Source organism: Poecile atricapillus, chromosome W (genome assembly GCF_030490865.1).
Source record: "Poecile atricapillus isolate bPoeAtr1 chromosome W, bPoeAtr1.hap1, whole genome shotgun sequence".
Classification (NCBI taxonomy): domain Eukaryota; kingdom Metazoa; phylum Chordata; class Aves; order Passeriformes; family Paridae; genus Poecile; species Poecile atricapillus.
This window is the reverse complement of record NC_081288.1, coordinates 92,450,558-92,477,504: the sequence shown is the minus strand read 5'-3', so window position 1 is coordinate 92,477,504 and position 26,947 is coordinate 92,450,558. Positions and strand designations below refer to the sequence as shown.

Here is a 26,947-nt window from a genome sequence, read left to right as displayed (position 1 = left end):
AATAAAAGTAGGCTACAGTTCTCTGTGTATGCACTACTGTTTCAGTTCTGTCCTTTGGTAAAGAGCAAAGCTTTGGAGGAAATGGAATAATTTGGTAAGAGAATCTTATTAGAAGTGAGACTGGAAGGATTGCTGGCTCTAAACATTTTGGGTGCGTGTGTGGGGAAAGGGACAGGTCGGGCCTTGCCTTTGGTGAGGCAATGCACTGCCTCACTGTACACCCCACTCCCCCAGGCCTGTATTCCAGCCCTGCATTCCAGCCCTGCAGTGGCTGCAAATCACTGGCACACCAGAAGCAGTGCCCCACACCCCCACCCCTGGAGCCCCAGTCTAGCCCCAGAGGGCTAGATGACCAGAAGGACCCAGGAAAGCCAAAGGGTATTTAACCCAGAACATGAGGTGAGCACATCTTGATCCTACCTCCTCTTGGAATTTCTATCAGCTGAACACCACTGGAACTAGGAGTGGTAGCTATATTTGTTCTTTTCTATATCTTTGTCTTTTTTTAATTCCTTCTTCTGGGAGTTTTGAGTAACTTAAAATCAGACAGGTTTGGAGTTTGCTAAATTGAATGAGCTAAGTTAATGCTTTGTGGAATGTTTTATGCTGAATGCTACTCTAAACTTTTTCCAAAGTTCTCTGATTTTCGAAGTTGCCGGTAAAGTTTTTCTTGTTTTGACCTCTTGAGAATACCTTGTTGGTATTTCTCCCTTGCATCTAACTCAGAGTACATGAAAAACTGTAAGCCCTTTTAATAGTCTTGTTGAGCAAGTTTTCTGGGGCCTTACAGAAGTGTATCCTACTGGTCTCTTTAAATGTTTCAGAACTCCAGTGTGTTGGGTTTTTTTCCTATTGTATATCCTGCTTACAATTTTATGGTGTATATAAAGAAGGAACTTCGATGTGGAAGTGTCTGTCCTGAAGCCTGAGAAATATCAGCCAAAACATTTTTTATTGTTTTTTTATTAGCTGATCTTTGATTTTTAATTTTTTTTTACAGTGGACCAATTACATTCACGGGTGGCAGGATCGATGGGTAGTTCTGAAAAGCAACACACTCAGTTACTACAAGTCTGAAGATGAAACGGAGTATGGCTGTAGAGGCTCTATCTGTCTGAGTAAGGCTGTGATTACAGTAAGTGCTATTTCAGTATTGATGTGTTTTTGGGTGTTACATATTTGTAGGCTAATGTCTGGTGAAAGTAAACATGGGTATAGCAAATAAATTCTTGTAAGTTGTTTAATATTAAAGGTAATTATATTAGTGCAAGACTGTGGACCCAGGGAAAGAAGTTACTAATAAGAAAACAAGCTGGTTTTATCTGAGATTGCAATATGCAGCTTTTCATATCTGTTATCTTGGAGGTTTCTGTGGGTAGGGATAGAGTTTGCTTCTGGAATAGGTGGAGTTTTCCCAAGGGTCAGCCTAAGACCCTGGACCAACTTCGCAAAGGCAGCAGCATCCATCACAGTCTTTACACTTCACACTAGAAAGAGAGGGTAATATTTCTTTGTACTTTCTGAACATAACTCTGTACAAAAATTGTAAAAGAAAATGTGCTATATATTTCCTTCTCTAAAGTGGAGTGCTGTTTCTGCCTAATGTTAAAAGATCCAGCAGTATGCCTGTAAGAATAAAGAGCCTACAAATAAGTAAAATCTTATAAAGATGAACTTGCCTTAGAAGATAAAGAAGAAAAATATTTTTGTAGCTTTCAGAGTTATATATATTATGACTAATGCTTGCCAAAAAGCATGCTTTTCTGTGTTACTATCAAATAGCCACTTATTTGACTTGGGGGGGAGAAGCTGGACTTGTGTAGCACATAACTTTCTAGAGCAGTAATGTTAAATCTTAGTATTTATGTTCTTATTCCACCAAATGTTTTGCTTTCAAACTGAATTGAGGATGACAAATAAGTTCGCTTTACTAATATTCAGTTTAAAAATAGGTTGTTTTTTTTAAAACACAGTTGGATTTGGAAAAAGAAGACTGGACTGATTACGTCAACTTTATGTATTTTGGGAAAGTGATTGTGAAGAAAATACAGATTTTTACATTTAGATGCCCGACAGGTATTGTAGTCATCTGAAAATTAAAATAGATTGCCTAATTTCTTTCAAATATCTTCTTAAAGCTGCTTAAACTTTTAAACTTGCTCAAGATTTGACTTTTTTAGGAATTTATGATGCACAGCAACAGCATCTAGAAGTGCTCATTTAAGTGTACTTCTGGTAGTCTGTAGAGGTACCAGTCTCTGATCAGGACTTTCAAAAAGGTGTTTTATTCACTAGTAAGAGGCTTAACATGCCAACCAGGCAGAGACAGGAAGGTGGTGGCAGGGAGGTAGGCCAAGAGATGTCTGGAAATGTGCTGTAGAGTACATCTCAGCAGCTTGAATTCCAGTTTTGGTGGTGGAGAATATAGTGATGCTGATATTGTTTTGGGAATGTTTTGGTATATTGTGCTTTGGGAAGTTGGTAAGCTCCTTGTCTTGTGACTAGGAAGCGTGTAACACAAACTTCTTGCAGATAGCGTTTTTCCTCTCTTCTATCTGGCACTTGTTGCATCTGGTAACTTGGTGATGAATTGTTCACTCATCCCCTTTCCCCCCAGTTCTGGGGCTTCTTGAGTACATTAAGAAAGAATAAAAAGTATTTCTCAAAATTATTCTGATATTTTAGTTGTTTAATTTTCATTCAGAATCATGCTTGGTGACTGGTATTTGACAGTTATAGATGTACAAAATGCTCGCGGTGAGAGACTTCTCCAGGGTCAAGCTGTTCAGGTATAAGCAATTTATTATATGGGTAGAGGGAGGAAGAGACCTGTATCCGCCGCCAGCCGTGGTGTACACGTGGTCAGGGAGGGAGAGAGAGTGGAGAGGGGAGAGAGATAGTTTAAGAGCCAGGGGAGAGAGCTTAAGAGAGAGGGAATGAGGGGGGAAGGGGAGAAGTTAGGAGCAAGAGAAGCATGGGAGTTAAGAGTAAGGGGTAAGAGTAAGAGGGAGGGGAGAACAAGAGTAAGAGAGCTTAAGAGAGAGGGGAGAGAAGCTTAAGGGCAAGAGAGCGGGGAGAACAAGAGTAAGAGAGCTTAAGAGAGAGGGGGGAACAAGAGAGTTAAGAGAGCGAAATTCTTGTTATAATACATTATATCCTTTTCTATAGTGGATATTCTAATTCCCAGTAACCAATCACTATGAGACACACCCACTAAAGAATTTACATATAGCCTATAAGAACTACTACATTACCATACAGTGTTACATTTTAAACTCTAAAAGCTTTACAAACTCTTCTCTTGCTGCTTAACCTTTGGATTCTCTATCTGCAGAACGACATTGTTTCATCAACAGGGATTCTCCTTTAGCTGGCTAAGCTATTGTTCTTTGGTTATATAGTAACTAGTACTCAGCATCTCATGACTCAAAGCGAGCTTTCATTTCTATTTCGATTCTAGGTTTCATATTTTCAGAATCTTTTGCTAAACAAACATATTCATAAGGTTCCCCTGTTTCATCCTCCCCAACAGACAGTTTAATTGCTTGTACTTTGAAATGGCATATCTGAAACCTGGTAAACTGCTGTTAATTATTTCTAGTTGCAGTTAGTGATTGCTATGTAAGTATTAAAGGCTCAGGAATGCTATTAGGTCATGTGTCTCTAGGATACAGAAATTTACTTTTTCAGAATGAATGCTTCTGGTTTGCTTGTTTGGTAGCAAATTAAATAATTTTTTAAAAACTGTTTTCTATAATAAAAATGAATTATAATTGTTTATTCTTCCTGTAGTACATAGTTAATCTTTATTTTTGTGTCCTTGTAATGTCTTAATATAGGCTTACTAACATGTATCTAAATGCATAGGAGAATACCAGTAGTTGATAAAATGTTGAGATAATAATGAAAAGCTATTTTTGTTATTAGTGGAACTTATTTGTTACTGTATGTTTTGCAATTACTTTGGTAGAGAAGTTGGGTTTCTTACTGACTTAATGTTCAGTAGCACTGATCTGATGTAATTGGGATCCTCATCTTGAATATTTGTCGACAGTCTTTCACTATACTGTAAATATAGTTTTCCTTGATCTTGCTAATCCAGAGTCAGGTATAGAAACTCCCTATGTCCTAACCTTCTGTATTGCAGGAAATTTTCCTTAAGTACAAAGCAGGGTATGAGGGATATGAAATGGTGTTGATGACTGTAATGTTTCCTTGTAGGAAAAGGAGGGGACTGGATTCTCACAAAGCCTTCTTTTGATGCCTAGAGAGGCTGACCTGGAACAGAGGCTAGAGTTAGAGGAATAAAGTAGGTATTTATTAAAAGGCCTTCAAAAGATACACCTTGGGCAGTACAAGAGCCTGCCCGGGGCTCTGCCCAAGATGGATGCAAGATGGATGACTGGTTACAAGTTTTCACACTTTTATAAATTTTGGTCCATTTACATATTGAGGTCAGTTGTCCAATTACAGCTTCAGGTTTTGAAGTCCTCTAAGATTGCTTTCCTCAATTTGCTGTTGTTTATACTTCTTGAGCCTAAAGCTGCAATGGTTGTCCTTAATTCTCAAGCCAGAAAAGGATTGTTTTGTCTAACTACCCTGTGAAAAGAACTTGATAACTTTATATGACGTTCAGAGTCACACACTAAGGCAGTACAGAATCTAAAATATATGAAAGCTAAAACTTAAGGCATCATTTCCCCCCTTTAGAGGCTTGACAAGGCCTTTACCTTGTTGAGTAGCTATTCTAAATATCTACTAATAATAGATATTTAATAACAGATAAGTATCTAACAAGAGTAAGCATCTAACAACAGATAAATATTGAATAATAAATAAATATCTAACAAGAGTAAATAACTAACTATACTAATAAACAATGAACAGTAATAAATATGTAACAGTAGTAATGTCTTGCATAGTTGGGTATCATGCAAAGAAGAGTAATGATTATTATGAACAGTTCTTTAAGCACAGAAGAGGAATCATTTAGAACGTATTTTCATCTGCATCAGTCTGTTTTTACAGTTGTTTCAGGAGCAGAAGCCTTCTTAACTCTGGAGTAATGAATCCAGGGTCCTTTGCCAGCAACTTTGACTGCAGTGAGGGTGGTCAGCAGGACTTGGAATGGTCCGCTCCACTTGGCTTGTAGAGGATCACTGTCCCACCACTTCACATAGACCCAGTCTCCAGATTGGAACGGATGTGCAGGTGTGTCCAGTCCTATGGGTCTGGATTTCATGATGTAATTCTGGAGCTTCTGCAAAGTGGAAAATAAAGCTATTTAATATCTCTGTAAATCAGGTTTCCCCTTGATGTGAATTTCACCTGGAATATGCAGAATCTGATATGGTCTGCCATACAATATGTCATAGGGACTGATGATATCCCTCCTCCTTGGTTGTATGTGGATCCTCAGTAAAGCTATAGGCAAGGCTTGAACCCGTGTCATGGATTTTTCCAGACAAATTTTGTAATATGTGTTTTGAGAGTCCTATTCATAAGTTCAACTTTACCATTCACTTGGGGTCTATAAGGTGTATGCAGATCCCAAGTAATTTTCAAAATCAAACTAACTTCTTTAACCACTGTTGCAACAAAATGTGGTCCCCTATCTCATTGTCACTAAAGGACATGGAATGATTCACATGGACACGTCTCAGTGGTATGACAAGAAAGTCACTTTATTTTCTGACTCCAGTATTTATAGATTCTTGATAATGACCAGGGATTGGATAACGAAGTTACCACCTTCCCAATCACACTGGTCATGTGAAACATCCATCAAAGATGTTTCTTAGAAGGAATGTATAAACACTTTTGTTTATACTTTCCTGGGAAAGTAACTAAAACTATGAAAACAAGATCAGAAGGCTTAGTTTTCAGGGTAATATCTCATGACATCCCTAAGGGAAGCCTGAACATTGGAATTATATGATTGAGCAAAACTTTCACCACTTCATTGGTTCTGTTAGTGCAACAGGGGTAAGCTTCCAGCCATCCACTGAAGGTGTCAACTAATACCAGTATGTACTGGTGTTGGGATGCGACACTGTTGATTGGGTTCTTTTTCCCCCTTGGACTGAGATTGATGAGAGAGAGGCAGTTTTCTCTTGTTTGGACTTGGTTGTTTATTCTTCTCTTATCTGCATTACATGCATACAAGGTACAAGGAGCTACGTGCATTAAGATAGAAAGGTGCAAAATGGCTAATGAAGAACCTCTTTAAGGTCTTTTATATGTCTATTTGTCCAATTAACAAATGTCAAGTAAATTATTTTTCTTAGTGACCCAATGACCCAACACCTGTGTGCTGCACTGTGGCCTTTTCTATCCAATCACTTATTAATACCCAAAATTCCCTAGAAGAAGATGAAGAAGGAGAAAGGGACAATGCCCTAAGTCCTCCATCTTGTCTCTTATTTTCTAAAATAGCTTAAAGCCTAAACTCTTAACTTTTTCACCCAGTGACTTAAGAAAACTCTAACTTACTCACATTCCCAGTTTCTCTACTTAATTTTAACAGCTGTCTCCATGGTGTTATGGGAAACTGAGTGCTCTCTTGGGTGTCAGAGCCAGGCATCACAGATAAGGTCACACATTCTGTACCTCTGACCCCAAACATCTCCCCCTCTTGTTTGAACTAAGAGCACTTCCTTAGCAGCCTTGTCTATCATCTGTTGGATCAAATTAAGTAGACAAGGTACAAACACCAGGAGGATTACGATGACAATCAATATGAATATACTTATCCTTGTAAGTTCCCTCCACAATGGTGCAAAGCTTGACCATCCAACCATGACCCCTTTTCAACTTCAAGTTTGGCCATTCCCTCTTTTTCCACACCCATGTGTATGTATTAACAAGAGAATATCAATTGTTGCTGTTTTGCAGAGTGGTGTGTCTCATGCTTTGAACATCAATTAACAAATCACTCAAAGTGAGAGGGGTGGAACAAGATTGCTTGCTTAACCAGCAGCCTAATCTGTCCAATTGCTTCAAGGTTTCTGCTGAAGCTACTTGATGCGAAAGGAGAGCTGCTATGAATCTCCATACGAAATTCCATGAGTAAAACTCATCGTTGCAATCAGGTGTGTACTGATCGACAAACCTCTTCGCTTTGCGACTTCGCTCTTTTATAATTTTTATGTTGGGTGTCAGCAGAGAGAGTTTTCCAATGCTGCATGCACCAATATTGAGAAGACCCCCGAGTTGTTCACCACTCTTCACAGAAGTAATCGTGAATGCCAGTTTATTTCTATCTTTAGCACACCTTTATAGGGTTCTACAGGGTCTGCGAGCAGAACGAGCTACTATTGGCTAACACACACAGTTTACATTTTTTCTCTTACACACAGGGATATTGTTTTGCTTTGCTCTCTCTTCTGCATGAAGGTTTCAAGGACTTTAGCCCTTAATATCACGACTTATTTCAAAGGCTGGTTTGTGCATACAGGCCTTTAGTAATATAAAATATTGCAACACACCACCATTCACATTTGATGAAATGGCAGGCCAAACTCTATCTCCACAAATGAGAAAATCCCCTTTTTGTAATTGCAATGGAACATGATTGGGTGGTATGACTAAAACTGAGGTGAAGTTACGCCAAGATGTCGCCTCCTTGTATAAAGCATGATTTGGAGTGTAATTTTGTCTTTGTTTTGCTTTGGCACAGGAAAATTGAATATTATACAAAAATCCATTCTCACTGAGATGAGGATTTCCAATTCTTGAGGTTCATGGGGTGCCTCAGGGAGGAATTTGGTCCAGATGCCACATCCATCAGTAGGATTTAAAATGAATCGTGAAATTTTTGGAGGGATATTTTTTGGAATTGGCCATTCACCTACTGGCAAGCCCACCAAACAAGTTGAGAATGGTTTTTCTGGACTTTAGTGAGTCAAGAAGATGATGTCTAGGCCTGATGCATTGGCCAGAGTCACCCAAACATTTTCTTTTGGTTGACTCATGGGAAAGATCGCATCACTTAAAGCGATCAACAAAGTGATAAGGCACAAGGGTAGTCCCTGATTTAGTTCCATGTTCAATGGCCTTATTTTCATGCAAGATTCTGAATCTTGACACAATTCGCACCATGCTTTTACAAAGGAGGCATTATAATATTAACAATTTCTCACACTTTTACGTGAAACACAAAGTTCACTGCTTCTGCATATGGGATAAAAGCTGTTCGCCATCAACTGCAGTCTTGATGCAGTTCACGTCTGCGTGCTCACTTCTCTGCTCCTGGGGTTGTCTGCTTGTTTCTGCAGCTGGTAAGGTTTCACATTCTTTGCTGGAAGACACTTAGGCCCTGAACCTGGGGGGACACAAGCATACCCTTTGCCCCAGGTTATTAATCTAAACGGGCCTTCAATCTGTCCTGTTTCTGGATTTTTGACCAGAACCAAAGGATTTTCCTTTAATTTTGCCTGAGTGTTGTTGGAAAAGTGTCTGATGATTGGTGGAGTGAGTTCTGCAAAGGAACTGTTCAGAAAATTCAAAACATATAAGGTTTTGTTCAAATGCATTTGAGGCATAGCCTCTGCCTTCTCCCTTTTTTGTTTATCCAAAAGGGATTTCAAAGTGTGATGTGTCCTCTCTATGATGGCTTGACCTGTAGGAGAGTGAGGAATGCCAAAGGTGTGACGAAAGCCCCAATTCATTAAGAATGTGGCAAGTCATTGCGCCGTGTAGCTGGGACCATTATCTGTTTTTATTTCTCGAGGTACACCTAATGATGCAAATGTCTGCAAAAAATGCTGACACGCATGTTTTGTGGTTTCCTCTGTGTGCAGGGAGGCAAAGACTGCACCCAAGAAAGTATCCACTGACACATGTTTTGTTTGAATCTCCTGAAAGGCGAGTATTTTGTGATATCTGTCTGCCACAATTGCAGACTCTGCAATCCTCTTGTATTGACCACACCTGTGGATACAGGGGGTTTCACAAGCTGACAATCAGGACAAGCATTTATAATTGCTTTCGCCTGATCTTTAGAGATGTGAAACATTCTTAAAAGTGCTTGTGCATTTTGATGAAAAAATGCATGGCTCAGTTTTGCCTGCTCAAAGATGTTTGGCAGAGTGTTTGCAATGGTCATAGTTAATTTGTCTGCTTTTGCATTTCCTTCTGCCAAGAATCCTGAAAGTGAAGAATGCACCCTGATGTGCAAGACAAAGTATTTGTCTTTTCTGTGCTCTATGGCCTCTTGCATACACGTAAGATGACAATATAAATCATTGTTGTCAACTTTCTTTAGATGTGACCCTTCAATTCTTCTATGTTGGCTACATAAGCTGAATCTGTTATCAGATTAAAAGGTTCTTAGAACAGCTGAAATGCTCTGACCACTGCTGCTAACTCCACAATTTGGGGAGAACCCTTTACTATGTATATATCTGAATCCCATGTTTGTGTTTTTGGGTTCTGCCATGTGATCACTGATTTATGCATTTTTCCTGAGCCATCAGTGAACAATGTTATGCATCCAATGGCACTTCACTTAATTTGGGCTTCTCTTTGAAGCTCAATTTTGACTGCAATAACTTGTACCTTGGGAAGTGAATTGAACAGGCACCTGAATAGTCTAGCAATGCAATTTGCAATGCCTCTGATTTTTGCATTGCCCAGTCAAAATGTTCCCTCTTCAAAGGTAGGTAAATGGTGACAAAATCTTTGCCTGCCATTGTCAACAACCTTGTTCTCGCCCTGATTATGATCTGCACTATCATTTCTAGTGTTGTGAAAATTGTCTTTGGAGACCTGTAGGTGTCGCTCTATTAAGGAACAGCTGGGAAGAGACGACACAGACTCTCATGGAGTCAGAACAGGAGAAATTCTCTAGTTTATTGCTTCAGGTCTCTTTATAGACTGATACGTGGAAAGTTCAGAAAGGAAACTCTTATTGGTTAGTAAACCACTACATCACCATCATTGGTCAGTGGGGCACAACACCCTCTGACTTTCTCTTGCAAAGAAAACAAGGGACAGACAAACAGCACCTGGCATGGCTGTTTTCTGTCTCTGAGGATTGTTTTAATTCTTTCTCATGTTTTTCCCAGGCTAGCTTCTCAGGCCTGCAGTTTCACAGGCACTTTGCTGCCTGCTTCAGAGCTAGCATCCATAATTCACCTTTTTCGCTTAGGAAAAAAAAAAAAAGGCACGGTGTTTGTTATCTCTTGCTGGGCTTTTGCAGGAAAGAGAACAAACACAGCACAAGAGGTTTCTTTTACTAGAAATTGGAAGGGACACTAATTTGGAATGTTGGTTCATGATCTTGATGTTTAAAGATTGTTTTCTTTGCAAGGATTTGATGGTTGACTCTAACACAACTAGTTCAGTGAACTAACACACACACCATACAAAACATTGTTAGTCTGTTCAAACTGACAGTCTAACTTGTTAATAGAGTAGTTCAAAAGAACACTAAAGTGATAAAACTCACATTAAGAACACTTAGATTTAAACTCAGTGAAACTCTACTTAATTCTACTATGTAAAATTTACTTTTTTGCTGAAAGGACAATTCAGCTGACTCTGCTAATTGCAACAGTTTGTGGCTGGGCAGATGATAAACAATCTGCCCTGAAAAGTTTTGCAGCCACTCTGTAATCAGTGAAGCAACCAGGAAAGTTATTTGTGGTGTGGAGATGGCTGCTTCATTAAGTTCAGGCTGCTGTTGTAAGTTCTTGCTTTGCGGTTGCCGCTTCCAGCGGTGGTTGCCATGGTAACAAGGTTGCAGTAGTTGGCACGGGCAGCGGCCCCGCCTGCGGCTTGCCTGCCACTCCGCTCCGGGCTGCGCACGGCTCGTGGAGACCCGGCACTGTTCCGTGGAACAACTTGGGTTCGCAGGAGAGGGACTTGGCAGCACGGGGCCGGCAGAACCCGGCCTGGCGCCCGCAGCACGGTCCGCGCATGCGCAGGCCGCGCTGGCGAGCGCGGGGGGAGCGAGGTTGCTGCTACCCCCCCCGCCGCTTCTCCGCTGGCGGTAGCTGAGCGCGGGCGAGCGTGGGGGGAGCGAGGTTGTTGCTCCCCCCCCGCCGCTTCTCCTCTGGCGGCAGCTGAGCGTGGGTGAGCGTGGGGGGAGCGAGGTTGCTGCTCCCCCCCCCCCCCGCCACGTACATGTGGGGTTCTCGCGGCCAGCTGGCGGCTGCCCGGGCTGCGGCTGGTGGTGGCGGGCAGCGTCCTGGACTCGCTGTTTCTTCTTTTTTCTCCATCTTTTCTCTCGTTTTCTCTTCGCCACTGCTGCTGCCGCCGCCGCTGTGGTGGTTTTGCGGGGGGCGGCGGCGCGTCTGTGTGCTCGGGTTTCTTGGCGGCTGGCGGCTGCAGCCCAGGCGGCCGCCCGGGCCCTCCGGCGGCGGCGGGCCGTGGCGCCCCGGACCCGCGCTCGGGTTTTTCGGCAGGGCCCCGTGCACTGGGTGCGGGTGAGCCAAGCGCTGACTCTCTCCCCCCCCGCCACGCTGACGGGCCGCAGCGGGGGTGTTCACACTTCCGCCCACGGCACAGAAGAAAGAAGCGCGGAGGGGCCGGAGAAAGGATCTTCTGCGGCCATGGTGGCAGGACAGCTGCAGCGGGCCCGGGGGAGGGGCAGCGCCGGCCCAGGCACGGGCCCCATGGAGGGCAGTGGGGGGGCGGGAGAATCCCCCGCGGCCGCTGGTGGCAGTGCTCTCAGCGCCGGTTCTGGGGGGGGAGATTTCTGGCGCACGGGCTGCCTCCGCCTGCGGCCAAAGTCCTCCGAGGACCCGGGCCGATCCGAGGGAGCGCTACGCCGCTCACTCACGGTCTCATCTCCCAGTCTCTCATCTTGTACAAAGGAGGCACTCCTGGCATCTAAGTTTTCTATCCCCGCCTCACTGTCTTCAGACTGGTACCGTTCCAGCGCCTTAAAAATCACTCCCCAGGTTGCTGCTAAGCTGCATGCACTGGTATTTCCCGCAGCTAGCTCAGTCCACAAGTGGTCTCCCATTGATAGCCAAATTTCAAGGTTAAATGCATTATTTATAGTCATAGTAAAACCTTGCACTTTTAGCCACTGTAATAAAGTGTGCATATCTTCTTCAGGAATACAGAGTCCCATGCGCGGCAAGGCATCCTGCCATGCGAGGTAGATAAGCTGTTCATTAGCTGAATTGCAGTTCCCCATTATGAGAACTGTTTTTCTTGATGGCTTCGCGAATGCAGTGATGCAGATGCTATCGGCTTAGACCCGGGATTTCAAGCTCTGCTTCGCCAAGATAAGCCGTTCCAAGCCTGCTCACTGGCAGGGCTCCACTATCCCGTTGGTTTAAAAACCAGCTCTCTCTAGGAAAGCCTGGGAGAATTCCACTTACCCCTCTGGGGGGAAGGGCTGGCTCTTTGCTCGCTGTCTGCACTCCCTCAGGGGTTCAGCAGATGCACATCACGTTGGGGTCACCAGATGTCGCTCTATTAAGGAACGGCTGGGAAGAGACAACACAGACTCTCATGGAGTCAGAACAGGAGAAATTCTCTAGTTTATTGCTTCAGGTCTCTTTATAGACTGATACGTGGAAAGTTCAGAAAGGAAACTCTTATTGGTTAGTAAACCACTACATCACCATCATTGGTCAGTGGGGCACAACACCCTCTGACTTTCTCTTGCAAAGAAAACAAGGGACAGACAAACAGCACCTGGCATGGCTGTTTTCTGTCTCTGAGGATTGTTTTAATTCTTTCTCATGTTTTTCCCAGGCTAGCTTCTCAGGCCTGCAGTTTCACAGCCTGCTTCAGAGCTGGCGTCCATATGTAGGGTAAAAAAATCCATTCAATTATTAACAATGAATCTTTCTTTGAATCATCCCATTGAAATATGAGACCATACAGTTGCTTGTTTTCTCCCAACACTCCAAGAAAGAATGGTTGTGACGTTGCGCAACAAAGTGCTTGTCTCTGCTGAAGGGCTTCAGTGACTTTCTCAAGGGCTTTTTGAGCCTCAGGCATGAGGGTTCTGGGAGATGTAATGTTGCTTTCTCCTCTCAGTAGGTTGAAAAGTGGTGCAAGTTCATCATTAGTGATTCCCAGAATTGGCCTTATCCAATTGATCTCTCTGAAGAGTTTCTGCAAGTCTTGCGGATTGTGGACCCATGTCGTGACTTCTATCTTCTGCGGTTTGATCGTTTGCTCTGTGATCAACCATCCCAGGTATTTCCATGGCGAGGTTTGTTGAATTTTTGATGTGGAAATTTCCAATCCTCTGTTTATAACTTCTGCAATCACGCTGTCATGAGCCTCTTGCATCTACTTCTGTGTTGATGCAGCAATGAGCAGATCATCCATGTAATGAATGATCATCACCTGTGGATGTTTCTTCCGAGCTGGAGACAAGGCTTGTGCCACATGCCATTGGCAAATTGTTGGCAAATTTTTCAGTCCTTGAGGAAGGACTACCCAATGGTATTTTTTCCAAAGGTTCCCATTCGTTGATGTTTCAGCATGGAAAATGCATCTCTTGGATGAAGTGGAATACTGAAGAAACAATCTTTCAGATTAATGGTCACAAGCAATCAATCTCTCAGAATCATTGAGAGATTGGGCAGTCTGAGTTGAAGTGAAACAATCTCTGTGAGTTGGAGGTTTTCTTATAAATGACAAAACGCTGGAGAATTCCAGGGACTATTTGTTGGCTTGATGTGGTCTTTCTGCAATTGTTCCTTCACCAGTTTCTTGAGCACACTCAATTTCTTCTGTGTCAGGGGCTACCAGTTTATCTAGACAAGATTGTCTGTCTTTCAAGTCAATCTCAAGGTGGTGAGTGCTGCAGTGATGTCCATTAAAAATCCACTTCTATTTTTGTGTCCTATTTGATGGCAAAGTATCAGCAATGAAGAGAATGAAGAGAGATGGGGACAACTGACTTGGTGATCAGAATCCAACTCTACTGTGGGCTACATAAGCTTATATACCATTCCAGGAAAGCTAGTAATTCTTTAGTACAGTGGTTGAGTTAAACATCATACAAGCATACAGACATACATGTATATTTCAACATTGATTCAGTCTTCTCCTTGTTGCCAGACCTGATATAATCTTGCAGTCTTCAAAGCTCTGTTTGTTCCTGCCAAGGCATCCTGGCTATCAGATCTCTTACGCTAATCAAGTCCAAAGTACTTTCTGGTTTTACTATATCTCCCCCTTCCTTTTCTACCAAAAATATTCCCTTGATGGCTTTATTAATTAATCTCTGGGTACACTGAAGTAAACAAGGTATCAGAATTAATACAATTATTATCAAAATTAACACATGCATACCTATTCTAAACAAATCCTTTAGCCAGGGTGTTAAACCCCAGCCACTAAACAGGTTATCTAGCTAAGATTCAGATTCTATTCTTAGTTTAAACACACTATTTTTTAGGTGCTATATGGCATTATGGATAGATTCTGAGTTATTAAACAGGTTAAAAATGGATTTTCTGGGAAGGCAATAGCTAAGCATAAGGTATCTTGTTTTGTTACATTATCTAGAGTTATCTAAACATTTGTTTTGGGTTGGTTAACAGGCTAAGCTGTGTTAGTAGAAGCAAGCAATGTTAATAAGCATAAGCATAGCATTCGATTTAATTCTATGTTTTTATTTCTTAACTATGTTGTGGCAAAGACTTCTTTTTGGATTTTAGTTTTCAAGCATATCTTTTAGCACATTCTCTTTTTGTTTTTTCCCAAGCTTGTTCAGGGACTGGCCAAATATAAGGCACTAAGTTGTTTTGTTTGCACTCTACTTTGCAAATATGGCTATTTTCAGATTCCCTCAACACTTTTCTCGTGAGGATAGAGAGGTGAGGACTATCCTCTTTCTCGTGGCCTACTACAACTAAAAATTCAATGACGTTATACCTTATTTGTAACTTTACATCATAACACGATTCACACTATGCTTTTGCTAAAACAGCTCTGTGATACTACTGATTTTTACACTTTTTACACTGACATAAAACCCAAGGTTCACAGTTTCTTTTACAGGTGGGACAAAAGATGTTAGTTATGAACTGTAGTCTCTTCCTCCTCCCCCTCCTTCTCTTGGGGGCTTGGTAGCATCCTGCCTTATCTCAGCTGCTGGTAGAGGTTCCTGGAAAAGTTTCGTGTTTCGGGCAAGGAGCCAGGTGGTCTTTTTTCTGTCGAGACACATGGAAAGCCTCTCCCCCACAAAACTAGGGGACTGGCAGTACATAAAAGGGTTAATTATAGTAATTCGGCTCTCAGGTTCTGTAATTTGCAGGAAGTATTGGCTCTGCAGGCTTTGGCTATTCCCACCTATGCCTGAGAGCATGGGAGGCACAGCCCTTAATGGCTAATTCCTAGGCCATTGGCTTTTTGAGATAACAGTCATAGTTCCAATATCAATGAGTCTTGTCAGAGTCACTTTGCATTGGCATGTGACAAGATTTAATAAGCTCTGTCCAAAAAAATCTGTGGGACACCTGTAGAACCAAACCCACCCCCTCTCTGTTCAGCTATCGGGGGTGCAGATGGGGGTGCTGCCAGGAAAAGTATGAGTTGGGCTATATTGCTCCTGGCTGGGACCACACAGGGCAGCTGGGGGGGTCCAAGCATCATCTTTATCTCTCCAACTGAGTCAGAGTCAATAACTCCTGGCAACCCAAATAATCCTGTTATTGAGGTGGATTATCTACCTACAAGCAAAGCATGGTAACCAGGTTTAAGGGTCTAAAAATTCCTGTAGGGAGACAAAATACTGAGCAATCAGTTAATGTTACTGTGTTACTGGTTGATATGTCCAGTCTGGCTCTCCCTGGGGTGGCTGGGCGTAGGTCAGAGATGGTCCGGCGTGGGGGGGCTGGGCCAGTTGGAAGCTGGCAGCTGGTCCTGGTTGCTGCATCTCCTGCTGTGTTGGCTGTGAGATTTGTGTCTGCATGTGTCACTGTCCTGTGCTCTGAGATGATGAGTTTCCCTGTAAAGGCTGGCCATTCTGGTGGAACTTGAAGCTGCATAGATTAGCATTAATTTCTGAGTGGCCTAAGGGCTCCCATTGTGGTTTCCCCCCCCCCTCAGGCTAAGTCACACAGATTTCTATCGAAGTATCAAAGTCTCTGTCCTTAAGGGCTTTCTTTTTTTATCTGTAGCCAATTGTTATGTGTATGCAAAGGGAATAAGTCCAGGTCATTTTTGGGGCCGGGGTTGAAAGGGTCCAGTTCCCCTTCACTGTCAGTGTCCACCACGTAAGCGTCCTATCTGGCGGCTCTGGGATCACTGGCAGTATAGCAGTGAGGCTGGAGGGGTTGACTGGGCTCTATCGCTGGCGCTTGTTAGGGAGGGTGTCCGGATGGGGGATGGGTAGCAGGACCTGGGCAGGTTTTGGTCCAGCACGGTAGCCAGGGCTGTCTCAGAGGTAGTCTCGTGAGCAGCCTCACCACCCCCTGTTGCCGCTGAAGATGAATAGATCACACTGACACAGGTCGAGGTGTGGTGAAAAGAAGAAAAGAGTTTATTTTTCCTCCCAGGATTTATAGGCTTCTGACCACGGCCAGGGATTGGATGGTCAGGATAACACTTTCTCACTGCACTGGCCATGAGAGATGTTCATCACAAGATGTGTAACAGAAAGAATGTACACATATCTATGTTTACAGTTACTGTCCTGGGAAAACTATGTTAGCAAGCTCAGAAGCTGAGTTTTCAGGGCGACAACCCCCCTACCTTTTGTGTCCATGACCATCCTCCAAGCAGGGAGCATTTGCAGCTCTGGCTCTTGTCCAGGGAGGGTGCCCAGGTCATAGAGCTTAATGCCAACCTTGTCCCAGAAGCAGAGGGTAAAAGCAGAAGAGGGAGTGGCATTGGGAAACATGCGTGACACCTGTGGTAAAAGTGACTTAAAGTTGTGCTTTAGGATGGGGGATCCATGCTTGCACAGAAGAACGAGCATGGTTTCATTAATGTCTCTCTATTCGGGCACATTCCATCCCATAGTTTTGTTCCCCTGGCTCACCTGTCACATCGCAGCTGATCAGGTGTTTGTGGGCCCACACATGGTTCTCTCACCACCACGATGCCATGATCAGTTCCGGGGTGTCTTAGTTTAGGGTAAATTAGGGAGGAAAACTCTAAATGGGGATTTCCCCAGGGAAATGCTCCTTCTTCACTAACTGGTTTGGGAAAGGGAAAAAAAATTCTTTGGAGAGAAGTGGAAAAAACTTTTTATTTATCAGAAATTGAATAATATTAAATAATAAAACTTCTCGCTGTTCGATGGGATGGCAAGTCTAGGAAGAAAAGTCCTTTTCATGTGGTGTAGCTCGGCTCACTCAGGTTCTTATCAGTCCCTCCGGCGCTGGAAAGTGCCGAGGCCCAGGCCCCGGTGAGCCAAAGGCATGAGCTCCCGGGATTTGGCTGGGTGTTCAGTCTAGAGCAGGCTTGCACAGATCCAAGAAAAAAAAAGAAAAAAACCCAAAGATTCAGGGAACTCCTCTGCCTCAGCTAGCTAAAACTAACTAACTGTAAAAGAGAAGCTCTGTCCCGCTGTCTGTCTGTGCTGCAGACACCACAGTCCAGGAGTGGGATGTGTGGGAGTGATGTTTTTCCTTAACACAAACTGCGCGTTTCTTCTTCCTTCTCTCTTGCTCTTAAAGCCAGTCTTAAAGGTGCAGAACTTAATATATAACATAAACCAGACAATTGGGGATACCAGTATCATAAAGTCACTCTAGGACATGGGGTCACGCCGACTGCCACCAGTTAGGCCGGTCCTTTTCCTCAAATGGTGCGCCAATTATCAGTGATGAAGAGATATGGGGATAACTGCCTCGGTGATCGGAATCCAACTTTACTGTGGGCTACATAAGCTTATATACCATTCTAGGAAAGCTAGTAATTTTTTACTACAATGGTTGATTTAAACATCATACAAACATACAGACATACATGTATATTTCAACACTGATTCAGTCTTCTCCTTGTCGCCAGGCCTGATTCAGTCTTCTTGCAATCTTCAAAGCTCTGTTTGTTCCTGCCAAGGTATCCTGGCTATCAGATCTCTTATGCTAATCAAGTCCAAAGTACTTTCCGATTTCACTATAGCAAAACAATGACCTTGGCTATTGGCGTATTCTTTGGAACATCAACAGAGAATGCAATGGTTGGGCCAAAACTGTTAACTCCCCATCACAATTCATTGAGAGGACTGATGAATAGACAATGAACTGTAGAGTACTATTTCTGTCCTTGCCTATAATTAAAAATTCTTGCTTCTTCCATGATGTTCCAGTGACCCCTGTGGGAATGGCTGCATGACTCATTAATGAAGCATATTAATTTGGAAGCTGCCAATTCGCATTGCGCCCCTGGTGGCAGCAGCTCTGGATCACTTGGGAAGTTGCAGATGGTCCTGCAGATGGAGTCTCATTGAGGTTCCCCACAAATTGTGTTCCTTGAGGGGTTTCGGACTGTTGAGTTACCACCATCACTTGTGTCGTAGCATGTTGGCATCCTGCACTCTTCTTCCCTTTTCCCGGAAAGGGTAGGAGTTTTCCATCCACATTCGTCTTGGAATGATATTGACTTGCATAATGTTTTCCTCTTCTACATCTTGGGCAAAGGCCTGGCACTTTCACGTTTCCTGAAGACTCTGAACAAGTCTTCCTGATGTTTTCATGTTTTCCACATTTGAAGCAAGGCTTCTTGGACAATTCGGTTGCCATGACTTCTGAGGAATTTCCCTGTTGAGAAATCATGTTGAGCGCTGCAAGAATTCTTGTGAATCTCTCATCAGGCGCTTCAAGAAGTTTTTCAAATTTTTCTCCCAGGACATCTGCATGAATTGCTGCAATGTGCTGAGGCATGCCTACTTTGTTGAAAGCTTCTGTCATTTGAGGCAAGGTTGGCTGTGGACCAGGCAAAGCGCTGATGATGCGTTTGTACTCAGTGTTGGCATTTGCAAAAGCGAGACTTTGGATGAGGAGTGGTTTTGCGGCCTCATCACTACATTGTCTCTCCACTGTTTGCATGAGGTGATCGATGAATGAGGTGAAGGCTCAGAATCGCCTTGTTTCACTTCTGTGTAAATGCCCTCTGGGATTCCAGCTGGCTGGATTTGCAGGATTGTCTTTCGCGCTGTGTTTTTGATGTTTGCAATCACTTGTTGAGGCAGTTCTGCAGCTTGATCTTAAGGTTTGTCATGAGGATCCTCTCCTGCTAGATGAGCCAATGTGAGGGCTGCATTTGGGCCTCCAGCATAAGTATTTAACAATTGCATGAGAGCTCTGTGCCAGTTTACATCCCATAGCATGTACTATGAGTCTGTTAGAATTGTAGAGGCAATGTACCTACAATCATAAGGTACCAAGTCATAATTTTTGAATGTGCCTCTCAACAGTTGTTTGAAATATGGAGAATTTAATCCATTGTCTTTTATGGCTTGCATCGAGTCTTTGATGACATCATGAGTCAGAGGCTCCCAACTGGGATTTTCATTTTGCCTGCCATATCTCACTGGTAGTGCCATGACTTCTGTTTCAGCCATGTCAAAACTCTTTTAAGTGCTTTTTTTCTGATGTCTGCCCAATTCGTCAAAATGGGTTCAAGTCTTGCAACATGCCTTGGAAGACGAGGCACCAAAGCTCTGCTTGTGTCTTCTCCTCGCTTGAAGACTGTATCATTCATCTCGTTGAACTCTCCCTCTCTAGAGCAAGGGAGTAGTCATTTGCTGTCTTGCATTAGATGATGTTGAAGATGCAGTAAAAGAATTCACCACAGGTGGTGCTCCAATAGGAGGCCGGATCTCTTGTTGACCACAGGATGGCGCTGGCTGAGGAGGTATAGAGATTGTTTACAGAGGTTGAGTTGCCATCTGAAGCTATAAGCAAGTCCCTTAAACAGTCCTTCAACTGAAGAAAAAAGTTCCAGAGGAATTCTCTCGGAAATGTAGGCAACAGAGATGAACGAGATGAGGAGTTGACTGGCTATCTCATGGATGAAGGGCCAAACCAGGTACTTGGAGCAGTTGTGCCAAACCCTGTAGCTTGAGAAGACAGGGGTGTATTCATAGAAACATCTTGACCAGCTGAGATTTCTATAATGTCCTCAGCATTTGCACCTTTAAATGACAAGCTCAAATTATCTGCTTGTGAGCTTTCTCCTTCCTGTTGATTTTTGCCTCTTCACTGCTTTGTTGTAACAGTTCCAGGGATACCGGACCTCGTGTTGACATGTCCCGTATCCCTGGGTCCATGCCAGCTGTAGGATTTGTAGCCTGAAGAAATTGTGTGTTGGCAAGGCTGTGGTCAAAGGATTTTTGACTCTGTGTAACATCTAGCAAAGCCATCTGCTGTGGTGAAACTTGCTTCTTCAAGCTGCTGTTGTTGAGCTGTAGCTGTGTTCCTGAGCAGTCTGGACTTTGTAGGCTCTGAGCAAAGCTGACTCTGCTGTAATGCTGCTGCTGGCCGGTACTGGACGGTGATGAGGGGTTTCTGTTGCTTCTCAGCTTGGCAGATTGTTGCAGTGGCTGTCAGCTCAGTTGCGACTGCTTTTTGTTTCAAGGGTGGTTGCCATGGCAGCAGCACTACAGTAGCCGGCATAAGCAGCGGCTCTGCTGTTTTACCTGTCCGCCCCCCCTGCGCTGGGCTGGGCAAAGAGGGAAGGGACCACGCCTGCCTCTGACGTACTGGGCGGCTCCGCCGTCGTCAGTGGTTAGTGCAGAGGCTGGAAGGAACGCCTCCGCCGAGGGCTGGCCAGGGGGCGTTGGCCCAGGCGGGGTGTATGGATCTGGCTGTGCCTGTGTCACTGCTGACGTCACTTTGACTGGCAGCTGTGGGTCAAAGCACACCCCTGGCAGGCGGGACCCAGGATTTGCCATCCCCGTCTTGGTCCTGTGCCATTCCGGGGCGGGGTGGACCATCCCGTACCTTCCCAGGGAGGACAGGACCATCCACTCCCTTATCCACTCCACCCCCCAAGGGCCGGAAAAGGGCTCGGCTGCCGGTGCACAAGCCAAGGGGTTTTCCCCTCCCTCTTCTGCCTCCAGAGGTATCCCGGGCTCCGGCACAGCTCCGAGAAGGCTCAGATACTTTTACAAAGGTTCTGAGCTGTCGGAACCCCCTTTTTGCAGCTTGGGAGATGAATCAACTGCATGAGATTGCAGCCTGCATTTTGAAATCACCCCCAAGTCTCTGCATGGCTATTGCACTGGGCTGTCCTCAGGCTGAGCCGTCCCCTTTCCCAAGATAGAGTTTTGGGAGGCTTGTACAGATTCTGCGGTTTGTGGGAGTCCTGCAGCTGGCTGGGACGAGCCTGCCTGTTCTTTATCTGAGCCTGTATGCTCTGTAGTTCTGCCCTTGGCTTCTTTCTCCACTGGGTTTGTAGGAGATAAAGTGTCTTGTCTGGCTTTTACTACTGCAAGATACATTGCAGTAAGATCTTTTGAAAGGATTTCCAACACTCAGGGTATTGTTTCCTGAGTCAGGGGTGCCCCAATGATATACGGAATAGAAAGTCTTAAAAACGAGATTCACTTAATAAATTATAAAAAGAATTTAATATAAACAAAAAGACAATTAGGAGACAAAAGAAATAAAGCAAAGGGTTAAAAAGGCCGGGTGCCCTGGCGAGTTGCCAGGAACACACCTGGTATCTCAGGAACACTCTTTTTATCCCCCCCTGCTGTGAGGGGTTAATGCATATTCAAAGCATGTCCCCTCCCTGATTCTGCCTTCTTAGATCATGCTTTTGCACAACTTATTTTTCTGCTGGTCAGCACTATTTTTGCTGGTCATCATTATTCTTGCTGATGAGCATTATTTTGGAGTTTGGTTTCCTTTCTCCTGCAAATGGTCACTTGTTGATAAGAGTCCGGCCCCGGTCATCCTTCCTCTGAGGGTATCTGGGCTTCATATCTTTCGCTGATAACAGTTTGGGCTCTATTGTTCTCCTGATAACAGCTTGGGCCCCACTGTCCTTGCCCTCTGGGGTTTCCTTGCCTTGTACCTAGGAAATTCTTTTAAGCTTAAGACTTGTTAGTAAGAAAAAAGTACATACATAGCTAAAAAGTATTTAACATATAAGATTCATCTGCGAAAGCCAATATCACAATACAAATTTATAACAAACCCCTCCTCTTCCTTTTTTATAAATCATTTGGCTTGAGCAATAATTCTTGTTTTCTAGCTTCTAGCACTCGTTCATTTTTTTCACAAATCAATTTAGCTTCTTCCAACAGATCTTTCACATTATTTTGTTTTCTTAATACCATGATTTTTTTATTTTGCCATTCCAAATGTAGCCAATTTCAAGTCTGTAGGCATTTGCTATGCCCTAAAATATACTGGTGATCAGCCAATTTAAACAGGGGATTAAACAAAGAAGAAATATTAAACCAGCTGTAGCACTGCTACAAGGGGAAGAAACAGCTTCTTCTACTACTTTATCCCCAATACATTTTCCCACCAATTAGTGGTCATTACTGATTTTCATTTTTGGACTGGCTCATGGGCCATTTTTCTGATACCCTTGGCGATATCTAGAATGGCATTTTTATTGTCATTGAAAACAACAATCTTATGTATTAAGTTTCTCACAGAACACCCCTTCTTTTAGTCAATAAATAGTCTAAAGCCAGCTTACTCTGATGTATTGCAGCTCTGGCTTTTCATCTCTGAATGGCTATTAGTTCCATAGCCCCAGCTGTTTTATTGGTTATGATTTCTACAACAGCTTGGAGTTTCATAATGCAAAAATTGGGGTTCGATATCCCCAACTTCCATCTTGTGCCCAAGAATGTTTCCAATATGCATTCAGGGGCCATTTCTCATCTCCCCATTTTTGAGGTGCTCAAAACCATTCCCTTTTGTTTCTTTTTAGGACCTCAAAAACCAACACCCCCAATTGATTTGTCTCGTCCTGACAAAAGGAAAAATCCTGGTTGAATCATTCCCAGAGTACAACTCCCCTTCCATTGTGAAGGGAGCTTTGGGTATGCCCTTTTCTCACATATCCCAAAATAAGACATCTGGTTCTTTCTAATAGTCATTTTTCTGTTGATTTATATTTCCCCAAAATTTGGCTATTTCTGGGATTCCAGAGTAAGGATTTTTCCCTGTACTATTACACTGGGAGAATCTGGTTCTATTACCATGTACACAATTTTTCTTTTACTTTCCTTTGGGTCTAATACAGAGTTGGTTTCTCTGGAACTTACTATGTACAAGTTTTATTACCAACTTTATACTTTTTACCAGGAGTATTTCTCACTTTATGAAGAAATTTTCTCCATTTAATTGCTGTTTGAGCTTTGCTTACAGGTCCTGATATGAGGTTAATACAGGTCTAGGTTGCTGTGTTGGCTTTATCTTTTCACTTACCATTTGCTCTCTTACCAAATCTTGGTTATTTCTCCTGGCAACAACTGTGAAGCAAATCCATCTTTTTCTCCTTTTGGGCAGTTGTTTTCTAATCTGTTACTACTTGTTCCTAGATTTTCTGTGGTCTAATATTTTCCCTTTTATGCATACAGGTACTTAATTTGGATGGGTTATAGCAGTGACTATTGATACTGGTGTGGGTAATAAGAAAGAAACCCCGGTGTCTTTCCATGTAAAGCTTTCGATAGCATTTGTAACATGGCTTTGCTGGTGTCCCAAAAGGGAAAAGGATAAGTGACAGAAGAAGGAATAATAGGGGTCCAGTATGGCTTACACCCCCACCCACTCTGCCTATGAGGTTGCAGATCACAGCAGGTGTTTTATATTCTTCTGGGTGGCGAGTTGTAGTGGTCAGTCTGGTTTTGCCCCCTATTTCCGTGTCACTTCTTCTTTTGTAATTTCCAAGCAAATTTCTTTTGACACCTTTTAACAGCAGTTTCCCACAGTTCCTCAGGTATTTCCCACTCAACACGCACTAGTAATTTCCCATCTGTAAAAAAAGTTATCATTTAAGTTATTTTTAATAGATTTGGCACCTAACACTTTCTGCAATGAGAGGCTTAACTTTGTGAACCACAATACCTATTATTCTCTAATTTAAACACTTATATTTAATCCAGATAGCATGTCTCGTATTGGGATGATTTAGACAAGGTATATGATGTGGTACTGATGGAAGTTGTGGTTCTCCCCCCTCCTTTATACAAATCACAGGCAAAAGCAAAAATATATGAGGATTTCCCCACCAAAACAGCCCCAGTCCTCCTGTTTGGAGTGGAAGTTTTCCCCCCACCAAGGTGGATATCGAAAGTGTCCCAGAACTTGTCCAGGCAGGACTTGAAACTACTGATACAGGCTTGGTCTTACTTCCCAGTTAGGCGTGATTCTTAGCTCATTCCTTAAATTATTTGGACTGTCTCAGTTCATTACCGCCGGTCTCTGCTCAAGAGTCCATTTGGTATCACTGGGTTTGGGTGTTACAGTCCAGTCCTCAGGTCTTTTGATCTTATTGGTGTGAATCCAACTTCACTCTTTGGTCCAGATTGCAGCTTCTCTGCCTTAATTATCAGTAGTACCTGAAAACGATTTCTTAATAACACAGGGAGAGTGAAAACATCACATCAAATTTTTTTCATCAGTATTCTTTAAAATTCTTGGATTAAACAAAATTTAACATTAAACCTAGGAGCCAATCTCTTTCTGCGCGTTCAAATTAGTTAAACAAGAAAGGCTAGGTCAGTCTTAACTTCAAATAAATTACATTTATTACCTTTTTATTCTTTGGTTAATATTTACTTGTTTAGCTTCACAAACCTTTTTTATCAGTTTCTTAGAACAAACCCTTTCCTTTTAACAACAAGAGTAAAAGAAAGGAAGGGAAAAAAAAAATAAGAGAAAAAGAAATCCTATTTCAAGAAATTAAACACCTTGATGAGGTTTTCAGAACCTAACAAGCAAGACTGTTTTTGCTTTGGTCCTATCACACCGGTTTGTTTCTCGGCTTTTGTTCTGTTCCTTCTTTCTCATTTACAGCAGTTTTTCAGGCCATTTCTCAGCCCCTCTGCTGCCGCAGCTCTGGGCCGAGCAGGCTCTATTCAGCCGCTCGCTCTGCAGGGGCCCATAGGCTGTCACTTGCGTGCTGACCCTGGGGCAAAGCCCGTGTCCCCTCTCTCCGCTGCGCCGTCCCTTCACACACAGGACTGGCATTTTCAAACACTCTCAGCTCCCACCACAGCCGAGGGGCAGAGCCCGGAGTTCACAGTGCCGTGGTCTGGGGCTCCTCTGCTGTGCCAGCTCACTCCTCAGCAGCAATCCTCACCCAGCACCGCTGATGGGCTGGCGAGCGCTGACGGCAACCCCGCACCTCTCGAGACCCCGGCACAGACACAGGGGGTCCCGCTCCAGCAGCGCCCCTCACGAACCGCGCTCTGCACCTTTCACATCGGGTGGGAGAGGACCGGGAACCACCGCTCCGGGTCCCGCTGTTCGCCACTCACAGGGACCGGGTCCTGCTACAGCCGCTTTACATAAAAGCAATAAAACAACACCTAAACCCAGCGCTCCAGATGCTCCTAACATCTCTTATTTCGGGCACAATTCTCACCTCTAATCGCGCTTGAAAGTTTCTCTCCTCACAAGCCAGTGCTCACTCTTTAGAGCCAACAAGACACTTTTCGCTCTCTTTCTAAAAATCTTTACAACTCTAATGAAAGGGATCGCAGAGTTCTCTCTCTCTCTGCCACTATCATCTTGCCACTCTTTACTCCACATCCCTCCAGAATCTCTACTACACAAATGTCGTTCTAATTGGGAACGGCGGAAAGAACGACACGGACTCTCAGGGGAGTCAGATCAGGAGAGAATCTCTAGTTTATTGTTACAGCCATGTTATATAGACTAGTTCGTGAAGAGTACAGAAAGGAAACTCTTATTAGTTAGTGAAGTACTACATTACCATCATTGGTCAGTGGGGTTTACCACCCCCTGACCTTCTCCTGTAAGGAAAACACAGGAATCAGAAAAACAGCACCTGCAGGCTGTTTTCTGTCTTTGAGGATTGTTTTGAATCCTCCCATGAATTTCCCAGGCTAGCTTCTCAGGCAGGCCTGTCAGGCCATGGGCCTACAGCTTGCTCCAAAGCTAGCATCCACAACTCACCTTTTCGGTTCAGGAAAAAAAAATAAAAAATGTACAGTGTTTGTAACATCCTGCTGGGCCCTTGCAGGAGGGAGAACAAACACGGCACAAGTGGTTTCTTTTACTAGATATTGGAATGGATATTAATTTGGAATTTTGGTTTATGATTTTGATGTTTAAAGATTGTTTTCCTTGCAAGGATTTGATGGTTGAGTCAAATATTCTTAACTTAGTGAACTAATACAAAACATTGTTAGTCTGTTCAAACTGACAGTCTAACTTGTCAATATAGTAGTTTAAAAGAACACTAAAGTGGTATAAGGTGAGCAAATTTGGGTCTCGCAGGGACCGCAGGACTTTGGTGCGGCTCACCCCCTGCAAGGCGGGGGGAGAACGCGTGCTGGCCGGGGCACTGCTAACCTGGCAGCACAAGGTTGGCAGAACCCGGTTCGGCGCCTGTAGCACGGTCCGCGCGCGCGCGGGCCACGCTGACGGGCGCGAGGGGGGGCGAAGTTCGCTCCCCGTCCTCCCCGCCGCTTCCCCGCTGGAGCGCGGGCGAGCGGGGGGCAGCGGGGATGTTGTGCAGGTCCCGCGGCTCCGCGCCGCCCTCGCGGCTCGCTCCGCGCGGGGCGCACACGCGCGGGGCGCACACGCGCGGGGCAGCGGCGGGCGTCCGCGCGGGCTCTGCGGTCTCGCGCCGCTTCCCGCGGCACAGAAGAAAGGAGCTCAGAGGGCGCGTGCGCGCGAGCGAAAGGGGGGCCTGGGCTCTCCCCCCCCCTCCCCCGCCGCTTTTCGGCCGGTACTTTGGCTGGGTGCGGGGGGGGGAATGCTCGCCACGGCTCCGGCCCCGGCTCCAGATCCGGGCTTCGGCTCGGCTTTTAGGGGGTTTTTGCAGCCGGCCGGAGCCAGGGGGCCCGGCCGAC

At 44.0% G+C, this 26,947-nt stretch overlaps 1 protein-coding gene across 5 annotated transcripts in view; it reads left to right on the top strand.

Annotated features, from left to right (window-relative positions):
- The window catches only part of LOC131591636 (ceramide transfer protein-like), a 311,936-nt gene that overhangs the window by 2,240 nt on the left and 282,749 nt on the right, over window positions 1–26,947 (top strand). For 3 of the 5 annotated variants that reach the window (XM_058862536.1, XM_058862537.1, XM_058862538.1), the window contains exon 2: window positions 1,001–1,135. In XM_058862536.1, coding sequence (XP_058718519.1) covers window positions 1,001–1,135 — 135 coding nt within the window. Of the gene's footprint in view, window positions 1–1,000; window positions 1,136–13,005; window positions 13,165–15,096; window positions 19,963–26,947 lie in introns of those variants that run through there. The other 2 variants (XM_058862535.1, XM_058862539.1) reach the window with 2 other exon arrangements.